Below are 14,779 nucleotides of genomic sequence, written 5' to 3'. Positions count from 1 at the left end.
CTGACAAAAAAGACTGAAAAAAGATTACAAATTGAAAACAATCAGACTAGACATTTGTCTTCTGCTTGCCACTCTCTACAGTGTAAAATGGTGGCAACCCGCAAGATAAGATCTGCAACATGTATTTTTAAAACAAACAAAAAAGAATGAAGCGAACATACAGTAACACTAATTTTTACGTGGGAAAATATGTGATTAAGACTTCCACTGCTCTGCAATTATCTTCCTGCTTGTCGAAACATGGCCTAAAAGACATCTGTGTGCCCACATATACCCTTACGCCTATAGCAGCCTATGTCCATAAAAGAAAAGAAAGAATAAAGAGATTAAGGGTTAACCAGGCCTTGGTGCAGACTTGGCACAGTTTCCATCCCTTGGCAAAGGATCAGACTTCTAACCTGCAAGCGTGGAAAAGGCAGATTTCAGGCTTAGGCTCTCTGCTGCCTTGTTTGGGCAAAGTATGCAAACAAGAGAAGTCTGCAGGATTTCATATGCTCCAGCACAGGCCACTTGTCACATAGGAGCTTTAATGTTTAAGTGGAAAGCTTGCAGCACATCTTCATGACAAACTCTCTTACACTGTTAAAAAATGCCAGGGCATCTGGAGAAGAGTTGTTGTCTCATTGTCCTTCTGGCTCTTGAAGTCTTGAATCTGACCTCACTTTCCACCTGCTGCCTGCCCCAGACTGCATTCTTTAGGGTAAGGCGAGGTGAGGGATGTCCTGCTTGTCAAACTGAGATTACAACATCTGCTGGACCCGAACATGTTTCCCTGATTCACCCTGTGTATGGACACAGAGCATCTACGGTGAAGCATCTGCTCCATTTTCTGACTAGAAATGGGAATGCTTGCTGATTCCAGAGATTTTCTGTGTTGAACATATTTAGTGCTAATAATGGTTGCCTAGTGCACCTCTCCAAGGCTTGAATTGTTTTGTGTGTACAGAGGAACATCTGGTACAAAAGTTCATTTCACCTAAAGGACTATTTTTAAACATTTAATGCTTCAGTTGCAGGTGGGGCTTAGCATGCCCTTTTGCCTGTGTGTGCGCTCATCAATGTCTGGGACCAGGTGGGGCTGCATTCATGTGAAGTCAACATTATGGTGGTACCCCGAGTTAGAGACGCGCCATACACTGTGCACAGTAGTAAGAGACCTTATGTGAAACATACCATCCCGTGTTACTACACACCTTGGCTGTGAGTGTCTGTATTTAGATGGAACACCTCTGAGCCTATGTCCTCTCCACCCATCTAGCAAACCTCTGTGACCTCACTCCCAGTGACAGAATGGGGACCCGCCGTGCACTAGTGTGGACCTAATGCGTTCATCTACTCCTTCTACTCTCCCATACCATGCATCTAGGCTGTGGGGTCTCCAGACAGCAGATACTTTTGGGGGAACTGACTGCTAGGGAGGGAGCCAAAGCACCAACCCCCTCACTACTGAAGAATCCGTCGCCATGCCAGGTACCACACTTATTGACAGGTTGCTGTTCACTTTCACCATTCCTTGGTTACACGTGGAAACTATTTACTTCCTCCACACTTTCTGCTGAGTTAACCCTCTGTAGTGGTCTTGCTTCAGTACCCATGTTTGCTTTACAAGCCCTGTTCTTTTATATGCCAGATACCACCATGCACCCTTTAGAGTAAATTCAGACCAGGCTTTAGAACAGTTCAAGAACTTTACTGAAACTCTGTGGCAGTATAAAACACAAGTGCAATGCAGTAGAAACCCTAACTAGCTAGGTTGTGGATGCCGAAGCATACCTGCAAAGGTGTCTGTCCATAAATGGTGTCATCCAAAGCAGGTGGATCCCTCCTGGAGCTCTGGTATCCTTTGGGGCTACATAATTCAGCAGCCCTTCTTCAGCATCCCATGTGCAGGTTTCTACACCTGATATACTGTAGATATTGACTGGGAAGGGAGGCATGACCCAGAAAGCCCGGGAACCTGGCATCCTAAAGCTTAACCCCTTCCCAACCTGGACAGACTAACTTATTGACACAAAACATTTCCTTGTAGGCATCTGCCTACACAGAGCATCAAATTCAGCCAACGTGCTTCAAGAGAGAAAAGCCTCCCTTCTCTTCGGGGCTTGAGCAATTGACGGCAATACATTGACAACAGAATACAGTAATGGACCAGTGTTAAGGATCAATGAAGACTAGAGCCTCCTGACAACATTAATGGTGCTGGCTGAGTAGTTTTAAAAGTCCTTTAAATGCGATGAACCTTTGTACAAGGCACTCCTGCATACACATCCAAGAATTTACCATCTGGCAAGTGTTGCCTTTGCCACTATCAGAGAGGTAACAACATAGAACCAGAACAGGGTCAACCAACACTATATTTTTCTCATGGAGAAAGCACTATACGTTTTTCCATCAGAACCAATTTTTCTTTCTATCAGTCCAGTGCTATCATACACGTAAACAAGGCCTGAATTTTGTAAGTTATAATTGGATATACTCTATGACCTTCTTTGGCCACTGAAGACATAATTAGGCAGCCCAACAAAAAAACAATTTTTTTTTCTTGGTGCCTCAATTTTTAGAACTGTCCTTGGGGTTATTTGGGGTTCTGATTAAAATATTGCATTGGCTAGACTTCATCAGCTCTAGTTTCTTATATATGGTTGAATTTATATAGTATACTGTATATAGTTTTTGAAAAGATCTTGCTTTTGCTTACAAGTTAGCAGATCTAGTGAGAAAGGTTGCGCACTTCCAACTATAATTTTACATCCAAAATATTGGATTCTAAAGTGTAAGTTATTAACTGTACAGCATTACAGTTTTGTAACATATAGGAGGCATGTGTAAATTGCCACTCAAATCATTTAATTTTTACAGATTGAGCATCATAGAGGTCATGGCTACTTTTTTATGTGTTACTTTTATGGTACAAGGAGATTAAATAAAACGCTACTTTAAAATATAGATTTTTAATGGGTGACCAGAGTGAAAAGTGGTACATGACATTTATGCCGTCTCTTAAAAACTAGAGCTGATAGGGAAACATTGTTGTCATTTTTGGAATCAGCAGATAAAATATACCCAGGAACAGGTTTAACATTCAAGGCAATAAAATGTGCTTTGTACTGTGTATTGGTCTTCCATTTTGCACTCATGTACACAGTACCTTTCTGAGTGCTGCTGTACAGGGGATTACAGGATATTGATACCCAGACTGATTTAGGAATTTATGCTAATTGTCGATGAGTATACATTTAGGGTTTGTTCAAATCTGTGGACTTTGATATCACGCACATTCTCTCAGTGCACGAAAATGCACCCCAATGGAACCCCAATGCACCTTTCTAACACACATACTTTGCAGTACACCACAGCACATGGTAACATACTACTATGCATAGTGAGGCACCGTGTTTTAAAATAAAGGTAACATTTCAAATGAACGGGGTGCCCTAATGCAATTCACGGTAATGTGTGGAAAAAAGTGCATCAACACACGTGCATTACTACAGAACAAAGGTGTGTAACTGGCCTTAACAACATTATCGTGACCCAAACTCGACCTGAAATTTTTTATAGATAAGAATAGTACTGAACTGCAGCTGTGTCCCTGTTTCTGGGATACAGTCAGGTCCATAAATATTGGGACATCGACACAATTCTAACATTTTTGGTTCTATACACCACCACAATGAATTTGAAATGAAACAAACAAGATGTGCTTTAACTGCAGAATGTCAGCTTTAATTTGAGGGTATTTACATCCAAATTAGGTGAACGGTGTAGGAATTACAACAGTTTGCACATGTGCCTCCCACTTGTTAAGGGACCAAAAGTAATGGGACAGAATAATAATCATAAATCAAACTTTCACTTTTTAATACTTGGTTGCAAATCCTTTGCAGTCAATTTCAGCCTGAAGTCTGGAACGCATAGACATCACCAGACGCTGGGTTTCATCCCCGGTGATGCTCTGCCAGGCCTCTACTGCAACTGTCTTCAGTTCCTGCTTGTTTTTGGGGCATTTTCCCTTCAGTTTTGTCTTCAGCAAGTGAAATGCATGCTCAATCGGAATTCAGGGCAGGTGATTGACTTGGCCATTGCATAACATTCCACTTCTTTCCTTTAAAAAACTCTTTGGTTGCTTTTGCAGTCTGCTTTGGGTCATTGTCCATCTGCACTGTGAAGCGGCGTCCAATGAGTTCTGAAGCATTTGGCTGAATATGAGCAGATAATATTGCCCGAAACACTTCAGAATTCATCCTGCTGCTTTTGTCAGCAGTCACATCATCAATAAATACAAGAGAACCAGTTCCATTGGCAGCCATACATGCCCACGCCATGACACTACCACCACCATGCTTGACTGATGAGGTGGTATGCTTAGGATCATGAGCAGTTCCTTTTCTTCTCCATACTCTTCTCTTCCCATCACTCTGGTACAAGTTGATCTTAGTCTCATCTGTCCATAGGATGTTGTTCCAGAACTGTGAAGGCTTTTTTAGATGTCGTTTGGCAAACTCTAATCTGGCCTTCCTGTTTTTGAGGCTCACGAATGGTTTCCATCTTGTGGTGAACCCTCTCTATTCACTCTGGTGAAGTCTTCTCTTGATTGTTGACTTTGACACACATACACCTACCTCCTAGAGAGTGTTCTTGATCTGGCCAACTGTTGTGAAGGGTGTTTTCTTCACCAGGGAAAGAATTCTTCGGTCATCCACCACAGTTGTTTTCCGTGGTCTTCCGGGTCTTTTGTTGTTGCTGAGCTCACCGTTGCGTTCCTTCTTTTTAAGAATGTTCCAAACAGTTGTTTTGGCCACGCCTAATGCTTTTGCTATCTCTCTGATGGGTTTGTTTTGTTTTTTCAGCCTAATGATGGCTTGCTTCACTGATAGTGACAGCTCTTTGGATCTCATCTTGAGAGTTGACAGCAACAGATTCCAAATGCAAATTGCACACTTGAAATGAACTCTGGACCTTTTATCTGCTCATTATAATTGGGATAATGAGGGAATAACATGCACCTGGCTATGGAAGAGCTGAGAAGTCAATTGTCCCATTACTTTTGGTCCCTTAACAAGTGGGAGGCACATATGCAAACTGTTGTAATTCCTACACCGTTCACCTGATTTGCATGTAAATGCCCTCAAATTAAAGCTGACAGTCTGCAGTTAAAGCACATCTTGTTCGTTTCATTTCAAATCCATTGTGGTGGTGTATAGAGCCAAAAATGTTAGAATTGTGTCGATATCCCAATATTTATGGACCTGACTGTAGGTGATGGTGATACCCCGGAGGCTCTTGGGAGATATCACTGGGAGCAGGAACATCTCATTCTCGCCTAGGCGAGAATGGACGCAGAAGAGTGGGATGGAGTAAATACATGTTGTTTTTTAATCTGGTGGGCAGAACAACAATGGGTCAAAGTATGTTTTTTAATTAAGTTCCAAGCAATGAAATGTCTTAATCTCAGGTTGGCAGAAGTTGAGGCTTCATGTACAGCGTTGGCCTAGGATACAAAAAGACTTCAGAGAAGGCTCAATTTGAAGACTGACATTGCATTTCAGTATTTTTTTTTAGAAACATTTTAGGCCAGATTGGGTTCACATTATGAATACAGAACCGGAATGAACAGGGTCCATTTTTTTTATATCTGCCTGGACCCCATCTGTAAGGTGCCCATAAATGTAAGGGAGCTCTAATGAACACTCAAGAATCAGCAGTTTGAAGGCTTTCTAACAGTCACCTATCACATAAATCAACATTTGGCCCACCTGAATGCTGGTTGATGACCAAAAGACTGTTCCCAAAAGTCAGCTTATCTTGAATAAAGGTTTTCATAGGTGTCCAGTTAATTTGTCCCCCTGAGTGTGGTCATCCAGGGGTGTCTGCTATTGTTTTAGCCATGATGATGTCATCGGAGTTGGCTAAAATCAGCTGGATCAGTCATAACTCAACAGTATATCCAGCTTTACTGGATCCAAAAGTGAAATTCCTGTATCACAACACAGTGTGTGCTCTTATAGCAAAGACCCGTAGCGGGTCCCACAGATACATCCCAAGTTCTCTTCCCAAGTGGATGCATGGCAGCCACGCACACAGCAACTCCACAGTCTTGCAACACAATGATCAGGTAGTGAATGTCTTTTAGGGTTTAATGCTCGCTGAACTTAGTTGGGGTGCAGGGTAAACCGTTGGATACTTCAAATTTAGTGCACAAAGTAGCAGAAGACACGTTCTGTTTTAACTACACTTCTCAAGATAGCCTTCTTTTGGGCTTGTAATAAGTGAATTTACAACTCAGGTTAGTCTAAACACCGGAGCAGTCCTACGTTAGTGACTCTGGAGCAAGTGCTCAAAGGGTTAAACAGCAACAGTCAGGATCTCTCTCCAGGTTATACTTGCAATGTCCCTGTGTACTTTGATGTCTCTTTCCAATACCAGCCACACACTTCTCCTGTGAGCCTCCAGGCCTGATCCTCAGTAAACCTCCTGTGAATTGGCTTGAGCTCTCCTCAAAAAGAAGGTCCCCTAGCTCTCCCTGAGTTGGGACCTCGATGACCTCCTGCAGACCTGCTGCCCTTCAGGCTGGGTCTTCTGCTCCTGGACAAGAACCCTGCTGTTCCAGGCCCCATGCCATTTATGCACCCTTTAGCCACCTACTGGGCATTCTCTCCCCCAGGGATTGGCTTAGTCCATATAAATATTCAGGCTCAGGGTCTGCCTTGTCCAGCCCACTACATTCTAGAATTGACTAGAAGGCAGGGAAAAGTAGTTGAGCTTGTAGCCAGCAAGACCTGGAACTGTCAAAAATAATCACACATTGCTCCACTGTTTACAGATGAGCTAATAAAACTACATTTACCTTAACCCCTTGATGCCGACATAACAGAAATATGCGGCCTCACAGAACTGGGCTTTTTTCTGTGGGGCCGCATATTTGCGTACCTGTCTTTGTGCTGGGAGCGTGCCGCACAGCGTGCTCCCAGCACAATGACCAGGGTGTCACTGAGAGCCCAAGGTCTAATGATCGGGACCCGGGACCTCTGATTCCAGGTCACATGATCGCTGTGATAGCCTCTGATTGGCTATCACAGTGATCAGTCACTGTGAAGGCCGCCCACCTTGTTTTTTTTCTCTCTGAATAGAGAAAAGAGATACAGTATAAAGAAAAAATACCTAGTTTAAGGTTTGATATAATTCAGTGCCAGGGTTAGTGTTTGTGTCAAGGTCAAAGGACAGGTGTGTTTTTTTTTGTTTGTTTTTTTAATTGGTATCAGTATCAGTTAGTGTCAGTGTCAGTGTGTTTTAGGTAAACAAAAAACAAAATGCGCACTATTGTTTCTGGGCTGTCCTACAGGTACAAACAACAAATAACATACATATTGGTATCGATGTGATCGTCAAAAGAGCTGGAAAATTTATTTTGGGTTGTTCTTTGGTGGTAGGTTATGGTAGTAACAAGAAAAACACAGCTAAATTAAAAAAATTATTTTTTTTTTTTACTATTTTGGGCCAGTTTTCCTTGGATAATAAAAAATCAGGAGATGTACATTACCATTTACCACCAAATGAAAGCCCGATTTGTCCTGATAAAAACAAGGTTTATTTCACCTGGATGTACAAAGTAGTTTTGTATGATTTTACTAACACGTCAAAGTTGTAAAATTTTACTTAGGCTTTAAGATTTGTTTTACCCTTAGGAGTGAAGGGGTTAATCAAGCAGCCTTATTCTAGGAGGGTGCTACTCGCTTTTATGATTGTATCTCACCTTACATACATTGTAATGTGAGCAATACAACCACATATGACAAAAAAAGGATTTAATGGCAATATGAAATTAAAATATTGGTCATCTCTTCCAAATTCTGCTTTTCATATTTCACCATATCCAGCATCCAATGTCCTTTTTTTAAAATCACTTTTCTTCTTCTCACCCAGCACCCCAGGCAAATGTTCCATATTGAATGTAGTATGTTTGACCTCCATATGACTTCTTAAATTTAAATTATCAGCTGCAAATTTCACTTTTCCAAAACAGCACCACGTTTCAAAGCTTATTTCAATCTGTGATGAAAACTCATGTTATATATAGAGCCGCGCATATAAACAATTCTGTGCTGCGGTGTCAGGGATCAGCTACAAAACCAACAAGAGAAAAGTTTCTGCTTCAATTAATACTTTGCGGCTCTGCCCTCTCCACTGTACACAAAGCTACGGAGGTTTATTTTATTCTGCTAATGGCCTGGAACAGAAAAACCTTCATTCCTACACTGGAGTTTTTACTCATTTAATGGGCTTTCCTACTTTGTAAGCAGAGCGGTCCATATGCCCCTGTCATCTTCTTAAAGGTTCATTGCAGTCAGATGTGAACATTTTGGATTTTTAAGTGTATGCCAGGGCAACAAACAACCAGGGGCGGACTCACCATTTGGAAACTCAGGCACTGCCCGGGGTCAGTAGGGGGCCCCATGATATGCCCCTGGTACCTTTTTCATAGGCTTTTTTGAGTTTGGCCAAGGACACAGGGGCCCCATGATCCCCTATTGCCCGGGGGCCCCATGAGTTGTCAGTCCGCCCCTGCATACAACCATAAGAAAATCTGGATTTATCATTATTTATTTATTTTGTTTATTACAGGTACTTGTATAACGCTGACAATTTACGCAACGCTGAACATAAATATTGTACATTCACATCAGTCCCTGCTCTCAGGGAGCATACAGTCTAAGGTCTCTAACTCACATTCATATACTAGGGCCAGTTTAGACAGGATCCAATTAACCCACCAGCATGTCTTTGAAGTGTGGGAGGAAACCAGAGTACCCGGAGGAAACCCACGCAGGCACAGAGAGAACATGCAAACTCCATGCAGTTGGTGCTGTTAGCAATCCTTTGAAGTGTGTCAACACATATTGCGTTCAACTTGATTATGTGTTGTACAAAATCCTAACTCCAGGAAAAGTAATCCATCCTTGCACTGGGGCAGCCCCACACTGCAAGGGTTGAATGCACATTTATATACTTACCATTTCATCACTCCTCAAGCAGCAAACATAGTTACATAGTTAGTCTGGCTGAAAAAAGACAAAAGTCAATCCAGTTAAAAAAAAAAGTTCTAATCCTATACCCACAGTTGATCCAGAGGAAGCAAAAAACCCAGCAAATCATGATCCAATTTGCTCCTGCAGGGGAAAAAATTCCTTCCTGATCCCCCGAGAGGCAATCGGATATTCCCTGGATTAACTTTACCTAGAAATGTTAGTATCCAGTTATATTCTGTGTATCGAGGAAAGAATCCAGGCAATTTTTAAAGCAATCCATTGAGCTGGGCAGAACCAACTCTTGAGGGAGTCTATTCCACATTGTCACAGCTCTGACTGTGAAGAAACCATTCCGTATTTGGAGATTAAATCTCTTTTCCTCTAGACGTAAAGAGTGCCCCCTTGTCCTCTGTGATGACCTCAGGGTGAATAACTCTACACCGAGTTCACTATATGAACCACTGATGTATTTATACATGGAGATCATATCCCCCCTTATGTATTATACATGGAGATCATATCCCCCCTTATGTATTATACATGGAGATCATATCCCCCCTTATGTATTATACATGGAGATCATATCCCCCCTTATGTATTATACATGGAGATCATATCCCCCCTTATGTATTATACATGGTGATCATATCCCCCCTTATGTATTATACATGGAGATCATATCCCCCCTTATGTATTATACATGGAGATCATATCCCCCCTTATGTATTATACATGGAGATCATATCCCCCCTTATGTATTATACATGGAGATCATATCCCCCCTTATGTATTATACATGGAGATCATATCCCCCCTTAGTCTCCTCTTCTCAAGAGAGAATAAATTCAGTTCCTCTAATCTTTCCTCATAGCTGAGCTCCTCCATGCCTCTTATCAATGGTCCCCTATACTCCAGCTTTGGACTGTCCCTTGGCGTCTTCATATCCACTGCGGGGTTATAGATCCTGCATCAGTCTTGATGACACCAGAGGGCTTCCAACTGCTGGAGCATAGGGGAGTAAAGGCTGTTGGACTGCTCTTACAGAGCAGAGGAGCCTTTGAGATCGGAGGTTTGGAGAAGGGCTCTTTCACACGTGTGACTAACATAGCTACTTACTATATCCAGTCTTCCACAGTGCATAGAACAATGAAAAAAAATTGCAATTAATTTAGTAAATATAAACTGCTTAATACCTTTTCCCATCAGCAGTATATAGCAGTCTTGTGACTTCTATCAGTGTCCAGCTGAGCACTGGTTAATCTTGTAGGAAGAGTTTTCATTCCCCTCTGACTATCCTATGAGGCTGCATGACCCCTGACTCTCTGTCTTGACAGCAATGATTGGCCCTGTGCTGATCACATGCAACCTTCAAAAAAAAAAAAGGCAAATTTAAGCCCCAATATAAGTTCATATCTCTAACGTACAATGCATTAGGGTGATATTCAAAATAAATGGCACTGTAACACACCGCTCATAGAGCAGGCTTTAGCACACGTGTGAATGGTTCCAGTACATCTGTGCAATAATGCACATTCCCCATGTTTATCCCATTACAAATTTGGCAAATACAGAAAAGTATGTTAATCCATCCAGAATTCCATTCAGCTTCTAAGTTGTGCTGACAATACACTTCCTCTGCTGCAGTGAAGTCCCAAGCAATGTTGTCAGCCCTGCACAATTCACCTCTGCAGACTACAGAACACTTCCCCATTATGGTAAAGTGGTTCTAAAGGCTGAAGGATTTTTACCTTCCTGCATTCTATGCAGGAAGGTAAAAAACATCTCCCCTCAGCTCCCCTCTTTTACTTATCTGAGTCCAAACTCCAGAGATGTGCGCGAGAGCAGCTCTCTCCCTCCTCATTGGCTGAGACACAGCAGCGGGAGCCATTGGCTCCCACTACTGTCAATCATAGGCAGTAAAGAAGGAGTGGACGGCAGGACTGGGCCACGCTCTGTGTGTCCCATAGACACACAGAGGTGGCTCAGGAGTGAGCATGCACAAGTGCCCTCAGAGCGCTGAGCTTGCTCTGGGGGCACTCAGTGAGGGGATGGGGCAGCAAGCACCCGCACAAGACCCAAGAAGAGGAGAATCAAGGCTGCTCTGGGCAAATCATTGCACATAGTAGGTAAGCATGACATTATTATTGTAACTCTTTCCCGCCTGCCGTGCACATTTATAGTGCTTTTTGGCGAGTTTGGCTTAACGCTCAGAGGCCACATATATACATATCCAAAGAAAAACAGATCTGTGCTGGGAGCGTGCACCCTGTGCATTCCCGACACAGTTACAGGCAGCTAACGGAAACCCCCCCCATCTCTACTTGTGATTGGGAGCTTTCCGATCATGTGACCACTGTGACAGCCAATCACAGTGGTTACATGATCACAAACCTCGCCTCCCTGCATCTGAAACCCTTAAAGGGCCAGGAGGCACTGGCGCCAAGGGGTTAAAGAGACTATAAAATGAAAGAAGCCTTTAGAACCACTTTAAAGAAATGAGAAAAGGGGAGAGAGCATTCTGGCCAGGGGGCATAGTTATAGAAATAACCTCTATAGAAATAATTTTGTGACCAGAAAATAATGGTCCCAGTTAGAACCATAAAGCACAGGATTGCCGACACACTGAAGAACCAGTTTTACAAAAAAAGAATTTTTAATGTAGGCAGAAACCATTATAAATGCTCTAAAATGTGTGTTTTTTCTGCTGGATGGCCTGTATTGTGGTCCATTTAGCTGTGATAAGCAGACTGCCTCGTATGTCCATGCCATCACTTAACCATCATACATCACTCCCCAACCCATACTTAAAATTTATGTTCCAGCAATTCATTATGGCATTCTTAAATGCATCTAATATAGCAGAACTGTAAGAGGTTGTGTGTTAAATACTCCTTTTAATTAATGTAGGAGCACAGCTGTAAATCAGTCACCTTTCTGTTATGCCAGCACTAAGGTTTTAAGCCCCTTATATCTTCCTTTAATGCTAAATCTTCTCTGCCTTTCAGATGACAGATCGACGGTGCTATTGACTGATGCCGACTTTGGCGAGTCATCAAAGCAGAAGTCATTAACTGTGACTCACACGGTGCATTACCAGTCTGTCTCGCAGGCTACGGGGCCCTTGGTGGACGTTTCTGATGCACGCCCTGGAACAAGTGAGTATACATTTAATAACGTTGTTTAAAGGGTTTTTTTAATTCTTTGTTTTTACTCCCTTTGGGAGTAAAAAGACTTAAAAAGAATTTATAGTGATACAATAAAGTATGTTTCCTCTTCAGTTTAATTGTGTATATTTTCTTTATTCTTATATTTAATTTTTCAAATTGTTCTTATAATCACTTTAAACAAATGACAAAATATATATCGCCAGCACCCCATGGATCTTCAAAGTAGCACCAAAAAGTTATCAAATCAATCACATCACGGCATTAAATTGCGACATTTCAATAGGAATCCATCAAGCATCACATGCCCGATGATGGGGGTCCTACATGGTCCCGAAACGTCACAATTTCCTGCTGTGATGTGATTGATTTAATACATTTTGGATGCTATCTTGAACATCCATGGGGTGCTGGCGATATATGTTTTGACTTGTGTTGATACCAGTTCCCAGCTGGTAGTTGTTACAACACCCACTTTCTTCAAGCCATCTCCAGTAACATGTGCAATGGGAATATTTTATTTACTTTCAACAATCTTCCCAGACCTCCCTCCTTCTCTTGATTCTCCTACTCAAATTTTAAAGTGCAACTCCAGCCAACATACTTTAGTTTTGGCTATAGTCAGAAGGGGTTAGAACAGGGGTGGGCAAACTTTTTGACTTGAGGGCCGCAATGGGTTCATATATTGGACCCCGGGGCCGGACCAAGAGTAGATGAATGATGTGTATGTGTGAATTAATATAAATTAAATTAAAATTTGTAACATTAAATGTTTAGATTAATTTAAGGTAGAAAAGCATAAAAAGAGTTATTTTACAAAACTTTTATGCCCCCCACTAGCTGCTGGCCGGCCCAGCCACTACCATGCCATCCATAGTAAGTATAGTAATATTCCCCCATAGTAAGCATAGTAATTAATCCCCCATATAGTAATTCATCCCCCATATAGTAATTCATCCCCCATAGTAATTCATCCCCCATAGTAATTCATCCCCCATAGTAATTCATCCCCCATATAGTAATTCATCCCCCATAGGAATTCGTCCCCGATATAGTAATTCATCCCCCATAGTAATTCATCCCCCATAGTAATTAATCCCCCATATAGTAATTCATCCCCCCTGTAGTAATTAATTCCCCATATTAATTCATCCCCCATATTAATTCATCCCTCATATAGTATTTCATCCCCCATAGTACTATTCCCCCCCAAGTAGTAAGCCAAGTCCCCCCTGTGTCAATTTACTTACCTTTGCTCCGCACGTTCCTCTCGCCGTGTTCCCGCCCCGTTCCGGTCTTCAGGGCGGACTGTGAGAGGAGCCTAGCTCCCCACACGTTCGCCACGCTGCCCCGCCTACACACATCCTGACAGCCAATCTTTGCGTGCCCTGGCTGTTTTTTTTTTTTATCACGCTCCGCGGGCCGGATTAAAAGGTCCGCCGGGCCGTAGTTTGCCCATTGCTGGGTTAGAACCTATTGTATGTCAGTGTTTTTTACTGTTATGACCATGTTGGAGAAATTCAAATTAATTCTTTGTTATAGTGACCATCAGCCCCAAGACCAAAACAATCAAAGTAAATCTAAACTTTCCAAATTGTCATCAAAAGAGGTGTACAGGGGAAGTCTCTCAAAGGGGGCACTTGGTCTGATGACCAAAATTTCCGCTCACTTTGTGGAGATTTGCCCTCAGCTCATCATCTTTCTTTGAGATAGGAAGTGACATATACCCAGGAAGGAGACGTTTACCCAGTCAAAAGCTTAACAAGGTTTTAAGCTCTTTCCAAACTCCTAACCTCTTTCTAAACTCTTTCCAAGACTAGAAAAAATCCACTTTAATTTTGAAAGTGGACTTAAATCCTAAAATAATAGGCCCCACAAAGTAGCCAAATGCAATAGATTGTGTAGAATGTGTATGAAGAAAAATATAAATCTAGATAGGATTCCTGCCGTTTCCTGCTTACAAGGTGCCTAGGCAACTTCCTCATTTCCAGGTTGGACCAGAACATGGGTTTATGAATAGCTAGACTATGCCAATGAATGAAACAAATATTCCAGATTCAATTTGTGGCATGCACCTATTTATTGCTCAAATCACTAGTAGCGCTGTAAAAAAATATAAAAAACAAATAAACAAAAAAAAATTGAATATATATAAGCCCACTATGCTCAAAGTGAAAAAAAAAATTTTCAACAAAGCATAAGAGTTCAGTGCACCAGTCCCATGAAACTTTGTGAATACCACCAATCACCCCAATCCAGTGTGACTCACCAGATCCTAATGCCTTTCATATTTCAGATAGGCAAAAGCACTTTAAACCAGCATCCAGACCAGTTTTCTTTTCCTCAGCAAACACCACTCTTTCTAAACTCCTCTTTCAGTGTGATAATAGGCTCATGACATGAAAGAAAAAAAACACTTCCAATAGTGTAATAAAATCCAAAACGCTTTATTTTATTCCATATAAAATGAGACTCACCAGGCAAATTGTTGAAACTCAGCATATCACATATGGTAAAATTCACATTACTACTGTATGTACAATGAATCAATAAATTCACTACCCGTTTACGCCCATCCACATCCCAACA

At 41.8% G+C, this 14,779-nt stretch overlaps 1 protein-coding gene across 1 annotated transcript in view; it reads left to right on the top strand.

Moving 5' to 3' along the window:
• The window catches only part of DSCAM (DS cell adhesion molecule), a 765,341-nt gene that overhangs the window by 693,065 nt on the left and 57,497 nt on the right, over window positions 1-14,779 (top strand). Inside the window, exon 30 of the mRNA XM_089677896.1 lies at window positions 12,032-12,181. Coding sequence (XP_089534022.1) covers window positions 12,032-12,181 — 150 coding nt within the window. The remainder of the gene's footprint in view (window positions 1-12,031; window positions 12,182-14,779) is intronic.

The sequence above is a fragment of the Staurois parvus genome, unplaced genomic scaffold (genome assembly GCF_062004578.1).
Source record: "Staurois parvus isolate SC_StPar_1 unplaced genomic scaffold, SC_StPar_1.0 ptg000195l, whole genome shotgun sequence".
Taxonomy (NCBI): Eukaryota; Metazoa; Chordata; class Amphibia; order Anura; family Ranidae; genus Staurois; species Staurois parvus.
The sequence above is the reverse complement of the archived record's forward strand: the minus strand, read 5'-3'. Positions and strand labels throughout refer to the sequence as shown.